Source organism: Salmo trutta, chromosome 8, assembly GCF_901001165.1.
Source record: "Salmo trutta chromosome 8, fSalTru1.1, whole genome shotgun sequence".
NCBI classification, from domain to species: Eukaryota; Metazoa; Chordata; class Actinopteri; order Salmoniformes; family Salmonidae; genus Salmo; species Salmo trutta.
The window spans coordinates 16259783-16274955 of record NC_042964.1 but is presented as its reverse complement, the minus strand read 5'-3'; the positions used below and the strand labels follow the sequence as shown (position 1 = coordinate 16274955).

At 45.2% G+C, this 15173-nt stretch overlaps 1 protein-coding gene across 1 annotated transcript; it reads left to right on the top strand.

Annotated features, from left to right (window-relative positions):
• The first annotated feature begins 4417 nt into the window (after window positions 1–4417).
• On the top strand, window positions 4418–14754 carry LOC115198271 (thyroid receptor-interacting protein 6-like). Its single transcript, XM_029760135.1, has 9 exons — window positions 4418–4789; window positions 5088–5227; window positions 5485–5598; window positions 5683–6234; window positions 6400–6487; window positions 6647–6816; window positions 7019–7197; window positions 14287–14407; window positions 14561–14754. Exons 1-9 carry the CDS (start codon window positions 4576–4578, stop codon window positions 14687–14689), a joined length of 1707 nt encoding a protein of 568 aa, XP_029615995.1. The 5' UTR covers window positions 4418–4575; the 3' UTR covers window positions 14690–14754.
• Window positions 14755–15173: the final 419 nt, after the last annotated feature.

The window sequence follows — 15173 nt, the reverse complement described above, 5'->3', positions numbered from 1 at the left end:
ACAACATTCAGGAACTCAAGTCCTTTTGTTCACCTGACCTAGAATTCCTTACAATCAAATGCCGACCGCATTATCTACCAAGAGAATTCTCTTCGATCATAATCACAGTCGTGTATATCCCGCCCCAATAAGACACATCGTTGGCCCTGAAAGAACTTCATTTGACTCTATGCAAACTGGAAACCAGATCTTGAGGCTGCATTTATTGTAGCTGTGGATTTTAACAAGGTTAATCTGAAAACAAGGCTCCCTAAATTTTATCAGTATATCAAATGTGTGACCCGGGCTGGCAAAACCCTGGATCACTGTTATTCTAACTTCCGTGACGCATATAAAGCCCTCCCCCGCTCTCCTTTTGGAAAATCTGACCACGACTCCATTTTGTTGCTCCCAGCCTATAGACAGAAACTAAAACAGGAAGCACCCATGCTCAGGTCTGTTCAACGCTGGGCCGAACAATCGGATTCCACGCTTCAAGATTGCTTCAATCACGTGGACTGGGATATGCTCCGCATAGCGTCGGACAATAACATTGATGAATACGCTGATTCGGTGAGCGAGTTTATTAGCAAGTGCATCGGTAATGTTGTACCCACAGCGTCTATTAAAACATTCCCCAACCAGAAACGGTGGATTGATGGCAGCATTTGCGCAAAACTGAAAGCGCGAACCACTGCTTTTAATCAGGGTAAGGTGACCGGAAACATGACCGAATACAAACAGTGTAGCTGTTCCCTCCGCAAGGCAATGTGTTTACAGACATATTCAATCAATCAATCCTTATCCCAGTCTGCTGTTCCCACATGCTTCAAGAGGTCCACCATTGTTCCTGTTCCCAAGAAAGCGAAGGTAACTGAGCTAAATGACTATCGCCCCGTAGCACTCACTTTCGTCATCATGAAGTGCTTTGAGAGACTAGTCAAGGACCATATACCTGACACCCTAGACCCACTCCAATTTGCTTACCGCCCAAATAGGTCCACAGACGACGCAATCACAGTGCACACTGCCCTAACCCATCTGGACACGAGGAATACCTATGTAAGAATGCTGTTCATCGACTACAGCTCAGCATTTAACACCATAGAACCCTCCAAACTCGTTATTAAGCTTAAGACCCTGGGTCCTGAACTTCCTGACGGGCCGCCGCCAGGTGGTGAGGGTAGGTAACAACATCTCCACCCCACTGATCCTCAACACTGCGGCCCAACAAGGGTGCGTTCTCAGCCCTCTCCTGTACTCCCTGTTCACCCATGACTGCGTGGCCATGCACGCCTCCAACTCAATCATCAAGTTTGCAGACGACACTACAGTGGTAGGCTTGATTACCAACAACGACGAGACGGCCTACAGGGAGGAGGTGAGGGCCCTCGGAGTGTGGTGTCAGGAAAATAACCTCACACTCAATGTCAACAAAACAAAGGAGATGATTGTGGACTTCAGGAAACTGCAGAGGGAGCAGCCCCCTATCCACATCGACGGGACAGTAGTGGAGAAGGTGGAAAGTTTTAAGTTCCTCGGCATACACATCACGGACAAACTGAAATGGTCCACCCACACAGACAGCGTGATGAAGAAGGCGCAGCTGCGCCTCTTCAACCTCAGGAGGCTGAAGAAATTCGGCTTGTCACCAAAACCACTCACAAATTTTTACAGATGCACAATCGAGAGCATCCTGTCGAGCTGTATCACCGCCTGGTACGGCAACTGCTCCGCCCACAACCGTAAGGCTCTCCAGAGGGTAGTGAGGTCTGCACAACGCATCACCGGGGGCAAACTACCTGCCCTCCAGGACACCTACACCACCCGATGTCACAGGAAGGCCAAAAAGATCAAGGACAACAACCACCCGAGCCACTGCCTGTTCACCCCGCTATCACCCAGAAGGCGAGGTCAGTACAGGTGCATCAAAGCAGGGACCGAGAGACCGATAGAAGCTGTTTATCTCAAGGCCATTAGACTGTTAAACAGCCATCATTAACATTGAGTGGCTGCTGCCAACATACTGACTCATCTCTAGCCACTAATAATGAAAAATTGATGTAAAAAATGTATCATTAGACACTTTAAATAATGCCACTTTATATAATGTTTACATACCCTACATTACTCATCTCATATGTATATACTGTACTCTATACCATCTACTGCATCTTGACTATGCCGTTCGGCCATCGCTCATTCATATATTTATATGTACAGATTCTTATTCATTCCTTTACACGTGTGTGTGTGTATAAGGTAGTTGTTGTGAAATTGTTAGATTACTTGTTCGATATTACTGCATGGTCGGAACTAGAAGCACAAGCATTTCGCTTCACTCGCGTTAACATCTGCTAACCATGTGTATGTGACAAATAAAATTTGATTTGAACTGCTCGGCCTCCGACCGCAAGGCACTACAGAGGGTAGTGTGTACGTCCCAGTACATCACTGGGGCCAAGCTTCCTGCCTTCCAGGACCTCTATACCAGGTGGTGTCAGAGGAAGGCCCTAAAAATTGTCAAAGACTCCAGCCACCCTAGTCATAGACTTTTCTCTACTACCGCACGGCAAGTGGTACCGAAACAGCTTCTATCCCCAAGTCATAAAACTCCTGAACTACTAGTCAAAGCGCTACCCAGACTCCTCTTTTATACTGCTGCTACTCTCTGTTTATAGTCTATGCATAGTCACTTTAACTCTACCTACATGTACAAATTACCTCAACTAACCAGTGCCCCCGCACATTGACTCTGCACCGGTATTACCTGTATACAGCCTTGCTTGTTATTTTACTGCTGCTGTCGAATTATTTGTTCATTTTATTTTTTATTTCACATATTTTCTTAAAGCATTGTTGGTTAAGGGCTTAAGGTTAAGGGCTTGTAAGTAAGCATTTCACTTTAAGGTCTACACAAGTTGTATTTGGCACATGTGACAAATAAAAATAGTTTGATTTGAAAAGCAGAATACTTAGTAGAACATTAAGTTTATTTGATTTGACGTCAAGCATACACCAACATTCTAGACCTTAAACAACGCAAACAATTAAGTAGCTGTCATTTACGGTACATGTGTGACAGTGTAAGAAATAGGTATTTAAGTGATCCAACAAGAAGAAAATGGGCTGCTTGGTGATGTTGAGGAGGCGCGCTAACATGATGGGAAGGTCTTCCAATAGAAGTTCCGGCATCCTGCCTTGCGTTCCCATTGGGAGAGGGGTAGCTGGCGCACCACCTCCGACCTCACCCCGAGTGCCTCCTCCAGGTCCGGTAGTACCTCGTTCTCCCCCGCGGCTGTGGTCATCAGGTCCAACATCTTCAGCAGGAGGATGTGGGAGAGGTCCTGTAAGTAACGAATAGAGTAGAAAATAATAGAATAAAATATAACTACAAAAACAACTAACTGACTGGTACCATGGCAATTACCATGGACATTACGGTGGATATTTGAACTTCTTTGTTGCTGGACTCCATAACATGTTTTTCATGGGACCCCTGTCAGTTACTCAAGGACCAAAACATTAGAAGCTTCATCAAATCATTTAACATACAAGTAGAAGTTATGGTTATTTAATCTGACCAGTCCTCTTGAAATTGTATAACTTTGGAGGAAATAACCCATCCAACCAACTACCTACCTCATCCCCATATTTGTTTTTGTTTCTCTGCTCTTTTGCACACCAGTATTTCTACTTGCACATCCTCATCTGCACATATATCACTCCAGTGTAAATTGTTAAATTGTAATTACTTTGCCACTATTGGCCTATTTATTGCCTTACCTCCTTACTTCATTTGCACACACTGTATACAGATTTTTCTATTGTGTTATTGACTGTAGGTTTGTTTATCCCACGTGAAACTCTGTTGTTTTTGTCGCACTGCTTTGCTTTATCTTGGCTAGGTCGCAGTTGTAAATGAGAACTTGTTCTCAACTGGCCTACCTGGTTAAATAATATTTTACAGAATATCTTTCAAGAATGAATAAAAACGCTATACACATTAACCCTGTTTATACCTGGTTCTAACATGCATCCTTTGTCCTTGTGGGACAAGCCATAGGTCTCGAGTATGTGGGATTTGTGAGTGTGTTTTGGTTTTTGAGTGTGTGTGTGTTGGCGCACTCTGTGGAACAGAGTGATATACTACATAGCTGGATCAATGAGTTAGCCAGCTACTTTGATAAACAACCAGAAATAACTAAAGATTTAATGGTTCATTAAAATTAAGGAAGTTAAACTTAGATATGTTTCTTCGGTTGCTGAGTCAATTAGACCAGGGTTTCCCAAACTCGGTCATGACCCCACCCCCCAGGTGCATGTTTTGGCTTTTGCTCTAGCACTACACAGCTGATTCAAATAACCAACTCATCAAGCTTTGATAATTTGTATCAGATGTGTATTGCTAAGGAAAAAATAACAAAAAACAAAAAATGTATGTTGGTGTGGCAAATCTTCTTGCCAAAATAGGACAGTGCAGCTGTTTTCTTTAAAAAAAAAAAATAAGAACCTTAATACCAACATGCAAGTGTTTTGTTATAGTTTTAAAGTATAACAGTTTAATCACAACAACCTTTTTTTCAGAACCCTGACATGTCTGGTCCTACCTGGCCTCCTCCGAAGACTCCGGGTAGCCCAGAGAGACCCGTCCCCCAGATATCCGACTCTGGATCAGCCGTGAACAGACAGCTGCCCAAGAAGGTCTCCTCGGACACCCGGCCCAAGTATGTGGTCCATGGCCAGAACAGAGGAGGAGGAGGAGGAGGAGGAGGAATGGCCTCTAGGTACATGGCATCTGGACACACAGGTAAGAACATGGTGGTGGGCCTTACATTACACTGGGCTTGTCTTGTGTGAAACCTTGCTATAATGAACTTGTGATGGACTATTGTGAAAATCAGAAGTCAGTTCTGTAGCTCAAGCCTTGGAGTAGAGCGTTGGACCTGACACACTACTGAGTACACCAACACCTTTGGCGATTAGCACTTGACGTAAATAAACATCTTGATGTAAATACATGTTTGTCATGTGGTTAATGTTAAGTGTGTACCCTGTCATTAGTAAGACTTGTATGTAAAGTGCACTGTTTTGTATGTGTTCTACAGCTGGGCCCATGCAGCAGCACCACCAAGAGGACCCAAGGTTTCACCCTAAATCTAATGACCTCTACTACCACCAACCACCTCCCCACGGTCTCAAAGAAGACCAGTCCTTGAACCCTCATATGGACCGATTCCAGCTGATGGTAGGTTGTAATTGCTTCTGTAGCCTGGATTTCACACTGACTATTGGTCCATTTCACCATAGTGTTTAGTGTAGTTTCTAGGCAAAGATTTGTACTAATTTTGTTATGAAGCCAGAAATCGCTCATAATATCCAATATTGAAATGTGTTGGGACAACACACTTTCAGATTTCTACATTTTCTACCTATCCATCTCTTCCTGTTGTGACATTTTATAAAGTCACCCATCTTCATGTGATCCTGCTCAATTTATTTCAGCACCGGGGACCTCCTGAGAAGCCGGTTGGACACCATTCCATCACCGATGCAGAGATTGCCTCGCTCACCTGCATGCTGGATGATCTGGACAGCTATTCACAAAACAGCACACAGGTAGGCTACCTGGCTGACTACATGGGACTGTGAGGAATGCGTAAAGAATGTGTATATAAATGTTCCCTTTCCATTCTTTCGCAGCTGTACGACAACGTGCCTTACAACAAACGCATCACAGGGGACCGCTACAAACCCTCAGCCCAGACAGGAGCACCCTCTCAGAGCAGGTTGTTCATGGGTCTCCCCCAACCCCAGTACCGTCCTACACCCCCGTTCCCCAGACATCCCCTGTACTTTCCCCAGCCAGACTACGCCGACGCCCAGGTCTCCAAACCCTACCCCAAGCCTGTCCCTTCCTCCACCCCTACTGGCCCGAGGTTTAGCGTCCAGGACAAAACAGCCCAGCCTGTAACCTACTCCCAGATGGGTAGGCAAGCTGAGCAGGGTTACTCCCCTCCCCCACACCACCAGCATGCTTTGCGGCCCTCGCCCCAGAATCAGACTGTCCCCCATGGCTGGTACCCTTCCAACCCCGCTTCCCAAGCCCAGGAGCTGCACTCTGCGAGGGGTTATAAGGGGAGTGCCGCAGGGTCTGGAGGGAGAGTCACCCAGTGCCCCACGTCCAATAGAGGCCCAGAGACTAAAAAATCAGTGTTATGCTCAGCACCAAGCTTCGCCTGTCAGCCCAGTAAGGTGAGTGTCTGGAGTTCAAACGTCAACTGTTTGTGGTGCCTCTTTAAGATAAACTATGGTCCTTTTTGAGTACTTGTATCTTCTGCCTCTTGGTTTCACTGATCTAAATGGGAAAGTAAAATCTCTATGCTGATTATTCTGGAAAATGTGCATTTATTTGTCCAGCAGGGGTCAGCAGCTTTGAGATCAGAGGAGGAGTTGGACCAAAAGTTGGTGTATGACATAAATCATCCCCCTACAGAAGAATACTTTGGTACGTTTCGCTATCTTTCAAATAAAATTGTATGTCCTTTGTAAATAACAGTCCAGTCAACACATCTGAATTTCGCCTTGGGCGACACAGTTCATTTCAATGACACTATGTCCCTCCCATTTGTCTCATCTCTTCTCCCCTTTCCCTCCATACTACCAGGTCGCTGTGCGCGTTGCGGTGACAACATCCTTGCCGACGGCAGCGGCTGTATCGCCATGGAGCAGGTGTTCCACGTCGAGTGTTTAACTTGCGTCAAATGCCACACCCGTCTCGGGTGGCAACTGTTCTATGCCCTGGACAAGCAGAGCTACTGCAAGAGCTGTTACATTGTGAGTGGCTGTCACTGACTGTCCTCTTTCTGTATTGAGAAGGCTCTTCTCCCTCTTTTTGTTCTACATTTCTTTTTAGCAGTATTCTCAATTCATCAGTTGATCTTTTGCTCTTTTTCACCGTCTATCTCCATCTATTGGATTCTCTCTAGCGCACACACTTCTGTCTGAACCTGTGCTGCCCCTCTCCCTCACCCCTCAGAGTACCCTAGAGCGCTGCTCCATGTGCTCCAAACTTATCCGGGACCATATCCTGCGGTTCATGGGCAAGGCCTACCACCCGTCCTGCTTCAACTGCGTGGTCTGTGGCTGCTGCCTGGAGGGCATGCCCTTCACCGTGGACGCCACCTACCAGATCTACTGCCTAGACGATTTCCACAGGTTAGCAACACGGATTGAACACACTTACTCGGTGCCAGATACTGACTTGACTCTTAATTATTTCATGATATCCAATTGGTAGTTAGTCTTGTCCCATCGCTTCAACTCCCATACAGATTTTTTTAGACCTTGTAACTGGAACCTCCATCAGAAGCTAGACAGCTAATTAGTCATTGTTAGCTACTGCTAGCGGTCTTTACCTTTTTAGCTCAGACATCAGCCGCTTCAGCGCGGATAATACCTGCCAGTCTGCACAGCGTGATATCAGCCCTGAGCATATCGGACTGCTTTTTTTTTTACCCTCACTACATCACCGGATTCCAGCTGCAAGCTCTGGACCATTACACCGGATCATCGCAGCTAGCTAGCTGTAACTGATTGGTTGTGGTGGCTAACGCCCTTGTCCAGAAGTTGCACGAGCTAGGCCCATCTCCCGGCTAGCAAACGAAGTACACCAACTACAGTACCTCTCTTGCCAATTGGCCTGGACCCTTTGTCGACATGGAGCCTTGCCGATCCATCACGGCTGGTCTGCTGAAGTAATTCGGCCGATGTGCCTCTGCGTCGTGGATGTTGAAGACCCATCTGCTATCCCCGGCCCGCTAGCTTCCTCTACACCTTGTCTCCCGCTCGCCTAGCATAGTAACGACTACCAAACGGCTCCCAGTTTCATCTATTGCTGCTCATTGGACCCTATGATCACTCGGCTACACAGCTGATGCCTGCTGGACTGTTCATTAACACGGTACTTAATTTTGTTTACCAGCCTCGAACTCAGGCCCTGTGTGTAGCTAACTGACCCTCTTTGCCCCTTCATCGCCATTTACCCTTTGTCTTTGCTCTCCTAATCAACACCTGTGATTGCTTTATGCCTCTCTGTAATGTCAATATGCCTTGTATACTGTTGTTTAGGGCAGCTCTCATTGTTTTATCTTCTTAGGGCTATGCTCCATTTCTGCCTGAATGACATTCCCAAAGTAAACTGCCTGTTGATCAGACCCTGAAGCCAGGATATGCATATAATTGGTACCATTGGAAAGAAGACACTTTGAAGTTTGTAGAAATGTTAAAATAATGTAGGCGCATATAACACAATAGTTATGGTAGGAACAAATCCAAAGTAAAACCTTCCAGAATTTGTTTTTGAGACCATGCTCTTACAATGGCAAGTATAAGGGCATACTCAATTCTTGCTCCCAGGATGCAATTCCTATGGCTTCCACAGGGTGTCAACAGTCTATGTTCAAGGATGTAACTTCCAAAATGAATAAAAAATATCAGTTGTATTACAGGGACAGTCTTGGAAATGTGTGTTTGTGCGCACCATGAAGACAAGACGCACCTGCTAAAGTCGGTTTAGACATACCACTTTCCGTAAGAAATATTGCAGTTTGATTACATTTTAAGGTATCTGAGGAGTAAATAAATGTATTTTGACTTGTTGAAACAAAGTTTAGGAGTAGAGTGTCAGATTCCTTTCTCTGCAGTTGAACGACTGGATTACTCATCAATGGCGCCAGCTAAACTGACTTTTTGGGATATAAAGAAGGATTTTATCTAACAAAACGACACATGTTATATCTGGGACACTTTGGATGACAAATGAGGAAGATTTTCAAAAAGTGAATATGTAATCGCTATTTGAATTTATGAAACCTATGCCGGTGGAAAAATATTGTGATGTGGGGCGCCATCCTCAAGCAATCGCATGACATGCTTTCGCTGTAGTAGCTACTGTAAATCAGACAGTGCAGTTAGATTACCAAGAATTTAAGCTTTCAACCGATATAAGACACTTGTATGTACCTAATTGTTTAATATCTGTAATTCTGATTATTTATTTGAATTGCACGCCCTCCAGTTTCACCGGAAGTTGTCCCGCTAGTGGGATGCCTAGCCCTTTACTGCGGCGCCCCTATTCCCGCTCATCATGCGTCAGAGCCCTTTTGTCACACATGCGGAGACCGCACCTAGCTTAACTGACGCCTGCAACCTCATCTTCACTCAATGCCTAGGTTTACCTCCACTGTACTTGCACCCTACCATACCCTTACCTGTACACTATGCCCTGACTCTAGCCTACCACGCCCAGAAATCTGCTCCTTTTAATTCTGTTCCCAAAGCACTAGACAAGTTCTTATAGACTTTAGCTGTACCCTCATCCTACTCCTCCTCTGGTGATGTAGAGGTTAACCCAGGCCCTGTGTCCCCAGGCGCTCTCATTTGTTGACTTCTGTAACCATGAAAGCCATGGGGTAATTCGGGTTAATTCATGTTTTTCATCAGAAGCCTCCTCCCTAAGTTTGCTTTATTCACTGCTTTAGCACACTCCTCCAACCCTGATGTCCTAGCCTTGTCTGAATCCTGGCTTAGGAAGGCCACCAAAACTTCTGAAATTTCCATCCCCAATTACATTTTCCGTCAAGATTGCAATTCTGCCCCCTTCAGCAGTTCTATCTACTTTAGAGATGCAGAGTTCTGTCATACTTTCCAGGTTTATGCCCAAACAGCTTCTACGTTTTGAAGATCCATCTGTCCAGAAATAAGTCCTCCACTGTTGCCACTTGTTATAGACACCCCCCCCCCCCCACCCCCCCTCAGCTCCAAGCTGTGCCCTGGGCACCATATGTGAAATGATTGCCCCCCCATCTATCGTCAGAGCTCGTGCTACTAGGTGACCTAAACTGGGATTTGCATAACACCCCGCCCGTCCTACAACCTAAGATGGATGCCCTCAATCTCACACAAATTATCAAGGAACATGCCAGATACAACCCCAAATACGTAAACATGGGTACCCTCATAGGTATCATCATGACCAACTTGGCCTCTAAATACCGCTCTGCTGTTTTCAACCAGGATCTCAGCGATCACTCCCTCAGTGTTATGGGTCCGCGGTCAAATTACCACCCCTCATCACGGTCAAACGCTCCCTAAAACACTTCTGTGATCAGGCCTTTCTAATCGACCTGGCCCGGGTATCCTGGAAGGATTTTGACCTCATCCCATCTGTAGAGGATGCCTGGTTGTTCTTTAACCTCTCTGGGCCAGTGGGACGCCCACCTACTCAACAGCTAGTGTAATCCCTTGGCGCGATATTCAAATACCTTAGAAATGCTATTACTTCAATTTCTCAAACATATGACTATTTTACACCATTTTAAAGACAAGACTCTCGTTAATCTAACCACACTGTCCGATTTCAAAAAGGCTTTACAACGAAAGCAAAACATTAGATTATGTCAGCAGAGTACCCAGACACCCATTTTTCAAGCTAGCATATAATGTCACATAAACCCAAACCACAGCTAAATGCAGCACTAACCTTTGATCTTCATCAGATGACAACCCTAGGACATTATGTTATACAATACATGCATGTTTTGTTCATATTTATATCAAAAACCAGCTTTTTACATTAGCATGTGACTAGCATTCCCACCGAACACTTCCGGTGAATTTACTAAATTACTCATGATAAACATTCACAAAAAACAATTTAAGAATTATAGATACAGAAGTCCTTTATGCACTCGCTATGTCCGATTTTTTTTTTTTTTTTTTTTTTTTTTTTTTTTAAATATTTTTTTAAATAGTTTTTCGGTGAAAGCACATTTTGCAATATTCTGAGTAGATAGCCCGGCCATCACAGGCTAGCTATTTTGACACCCACCAAGTGTGGTACTCACCAAACTCCGATTTACTATTAGAAAAGTTTGATTACCTTTGCTGTTATTTGTCAGAATGCACTCCCAGGACTTCTACTTCAATAACAAATGTTGGTTTGGTTCCAAATAATCCATAGTTATATCCAAATAGCGGCGTTTTGTTCATGCGTTCAAGACACTATCCGAAGGGTAAAGAAGGGTGACGCGCCCGACGCGTTTTGTGACAAAAAATGTCAAAATATTCCATTACCGTACTTCGAAGCATGTCAAACACTGTTTAAAATCAATTTTTATGCGATTTTTCTCGTAAAAAAAGCGATAATATTCCAACCGGGAGTCGTTGTTTTCGTTCAAAGAGAAAGTAAACGTGGTGTCGGCTCGTGCACGCGCCTCCAGTCCCATTGTCCTCAGATCGACCACTTACATAATGCGCTAATGTTTTTCAGCCAGGGCCTGCAAAGCCACCATTCATCGTTCTGGCGCCTTCTGAGAGCCTATGGGAGCGTTAGAAAATGTCACGTCATGCCAGAGATCCCCTGTTTTGGTTAGAGATGATCAAGAAGGCCAAGAAAAAGTCAGAGCGCTTCCTGTTTGGAATCTTCTCAGGTTTTGGCCTGCCAAATGAGTTATGTTATACACAGACACCATTCAAACAGTTTTAGAAACATTAGGGTGTTTTCTATCCAAAGCCAACAATTATATGCATATTCTAGTTACTGGGCAGGAGTAGTAACCAGATTAAATTGGGTACGTGTTTTTTAGCCGGCCGTGCAAATACTGCCCCCTATCCCCAACAGGTTAAAGTGCTTTCCTCACCATCTTAAATAAGCATGACCCTTTCAAAAAAATTTGAACTAATAACAGATAAAGCCCTTGGTTCACTCCAGACTTGACTGCCCTTGACCAGCACAAAAACATCCTTTGGTGTACTGCACTAGCATCGAATAGTCCCCGCGATATGCTACTTTTCAGGGAAGTCGGGAACCAATATATACAGTCAAAGGAAAGCAAAGGCTTGTTTTTCAAACAAATGCATCCTGTAGCACTAATTCCCCAACATTTTGGGACACCAGTCAATGGAGAATAAGAGCACCAGCTGCCACTGCACTGAGGCTAGGAAACACTGTCACCACCGATAAATCCATGATAATTGCTAATTTCAGTAAGCATATCTCTACGGCTGGCCATGCTTTCCACCTCGCTACCCCGGCCAACAGTTCTGCACCCCCCGCAGCAGCCCAAGCCCCCCCCCCGCTTCTCCTTCACCAAAATCCAGACACCTGATGTTCTGAAAACCTGCAAAATCTGGACCCCTACAAATCAGCTGGGCTAGACAATGTGGACCTTCTCTTCCTAAAATTATCCGCCGCCATTGTTGCAACCCCTATTACTAGTCTGTTCAACGTCATCCCCCTCTTCAAAGGGGGAGACACTCGACCCAAACTGCTACAGACCTATATGCATCCTGCCCTGCCTTTCTAAAGTCTTTGGAAGCCAAGTGAACAAGCAGATCACCGACCATTTCGAATCCCACCGGACATTCTCTGCTCTGCAATCCGGTATCCGAGCTGGTCATGGGTGCACCTCAGCCACGCTCAAGGTCCTAAACGGTATCTTAACCACTATCGATAAGAGACAGTACTGTGCTGCCGTATTCATCGACCTGGCCAAGGCTTTCGACTCTGTCAATCACCGTATTCTTATCGGCAGATTCAACAGCCTTGGTTTCTCTAATGACTGCCTCGCCTGGTTCACCAACTACTTCTCTGATAGAGTTCAATGTGTCAAATCGGAGGGCCTGTTGTCCGGACCTCTGGCAGACTCTATGGGGGTGCCACAGGGTTCAATTCTCGGGCCGACTCTTTTCTCTGTATACATCAATGATGTCGCTCTTGCTGCTGGTGAGTCTCTGATCCACCTCTACGCAGATGACACCATTCTGTATACTTCTGGCACTTTGGACACTTATCTAAGCTCCAGATGAGCTTCAATGCCATACAACTCTCCTTCCGTGGCCTCCAACTGCTCTTTAATGCTAGTAAAACTAAATGCATGCTCTTCAACCGATAGCTACTCGCCCGACTAGCATCAATACTCTGGACGGTTCTGACTTAGACTGTGGGCAACTATAAATACCTAGGTGTCTGACTAGACTCTCCTTCCAGACTCATATTAATCATCTCCATTCCAAAATTAAATCTAGAATCGACTTCCTATTTTGCAACAAAGCTACCTTCACTCATGTTGCCAAACATACTCTCATAAAACTGACTATCCTACCGATCCTTGACTTCGGCGACGTCATTTACAAAATGGCCTCCAACAGCCTACTCAGACTGCATCCAATTTGCTATCACAGTGCCATCCGTTTTGTCACCAAAGCCCCATATACTAGCCACCCCTGCGACCTGTATGCTCTCGTTGGCTGGCCCTCGCTTCATATTCGTCACCAAATCCACTGGGTCCAGGTCATCTAAGTCTTTGCTAGGTAAAGCCCTGCCTTATCTCAGCTCACTGGTCACCATACCAACACCCACCCGTAGCATGCTCTCCAGCAGGATTATTGTACTGGTCATCCCGAAAGGCAACACTTTGTCTGCCTTTCTGTCCAGTTCTCTGCTGCCAATGATTGGAACGAACTGCAAAAAATCACTGAAGCTGGAGTCTTATCTCCCTCACTAACTTCAAGCATCAGCTGTCAGAGCAGCTTACAGATTGCTGCAGCTTTACACAGCCCATCTGTAAATAGCCCATCCAACTACCTGCCTCATCCCCTTTTTGTTTTTCTGCTCTACTTGCACATCAGCCACTCCAGTGTAAATTGCTAAATTGTAATTACTTCACCACTATAGCCTATTTATTGGCTTACCTCCTTACTTCATTTGCGCACACTGTATACAGATTTTCTTATTGTGTTATTGACTGTACGTTTGTTTACCCCATTGTTAACTCTGTTGTTTTTGCCTCACTCCTTTCCTTTATCTTGTTCAGGTCGCAGTTGTAAATGAGAACTTGTTCTCAACTGGCCTTCCTGGTTAAATAAAAAAAAACGGACGACGCTGGGCCAATTGTGTGCCGCCTCACAGGTCTCGAACCCGGGTCTGTAGTGACGCCTCAAGCTGTGCCTTAGACCTTTGCACTACTCGGGAGGCCACTGACTATACTTCAGGCATGCAATCAACTAGAACACTAGCACAACAATCAGATGTAATCATCTGTCTAATAGACCCATGTCTAAAACTTAAACTCGTAAAGTGTAATTACAGATTAATTGATCAGTGGGAGACTTGATCAATTAAACTTTGAATTACACTTTGAGTTTAAGTTCTAGACATGAGTCTATTGGACGGATTATATCTGATTGTTAGTTTTCCACGCTCTGTAAGTGACACTAGTGCTTCCTGCTTTCTGTCCCACACAGGAAGTTTGCCTCTTGCTGCTCAGTGTGTGGCCAGGCCATCATGCCTGAGCCGGGCCAGGATGCGGCGGTCCGTATAGTGGCACTGGACCGCAGCTTCCACGTCAACTGCTATGTGTGTGAGGTGAGTGGTCACTCTGTGTGTTAGTTAAACAGGTCACTCAAGTTGAATAATGTTTACAGTTGGCAGGCTATCACATCAAATGTACACAGCCCCCTCAGTTGAACCTAATCCAGTTTTCCTGGATTGACCCTGTGTTTTCTCTGTCCCCTCCAGGAGTGTGGTCTGCTCCTGTCGTCTGAGATTAAGGGGCGAGGCTGTTACCCCTTCGACGGTCACATCCTGTGTAAGGGCTGCAGCGCCCGGCGCATCCAGGACCTCTCTGACAATATCTCCACTGACTGATCACCAACTATAGGAAGTCACCTCGTACCTTTAACATATGATCCCTCAACCCTTCCATTACTTTCACCTGCTCTGGGGTAGAAGTTGCCCTAAGTAATAGATCTGGAATCAGTCCTACTCCTTTGATTCATAACCTTAACCACAAGGGGGAAATGTTAACCTGACTTGAGATCAGTCTTGAAGGGCAACTTCATCCCCCTTCACTTTCATCCTTTCATAGCCTTTTTTTATTCTTCAGATGCCCGAAGCTGAGGAATCAGTAGTAGTAGGCTTACTATTGAACCTCAATCTGACCGTCTTCAATATGAAGTCATTATCACTTGACCAGGTTTATTGGTACAGGGTATTGAAACATGGATTGACAATACAGTTGACCCCTATTCTCTGCATCATACTATCACATATTCTCTATTCCTACTCCCTTCCCACTACACCCTATTCCCAACCCCTCAGTCCCATACCAGTACTGGATAGAGCCCCTGAT

What these genes read in the sequence shown, in the direction of transcription:
- LOC115198271 (XM_029760135.1), top strand. Translation starts at nt 4,576, where the DNA reads ATGTCTGGTCCTACCTGGCCTCCTCCGAAGACTCCGGGTAGCCCAGAG. An exon ending in ACTGCAAGAGCTGTTACATT is followed by an intron (nt 6,817 to 7,018) that starts GTGAGTGGCTGT and finishes CTCACCCCTCAG; the next exon opens with AGTACCCTAGAGCGCTGCTC. An exon ending in TGCCTAGACGATTTCCACAG is followed by an intron (nt 7,198 to 14,286) that starts GTTAGCAACACG and finishes TGTCCCACACAG; the next exon opens with GAAGTTTGCCTCTTGCTGCT.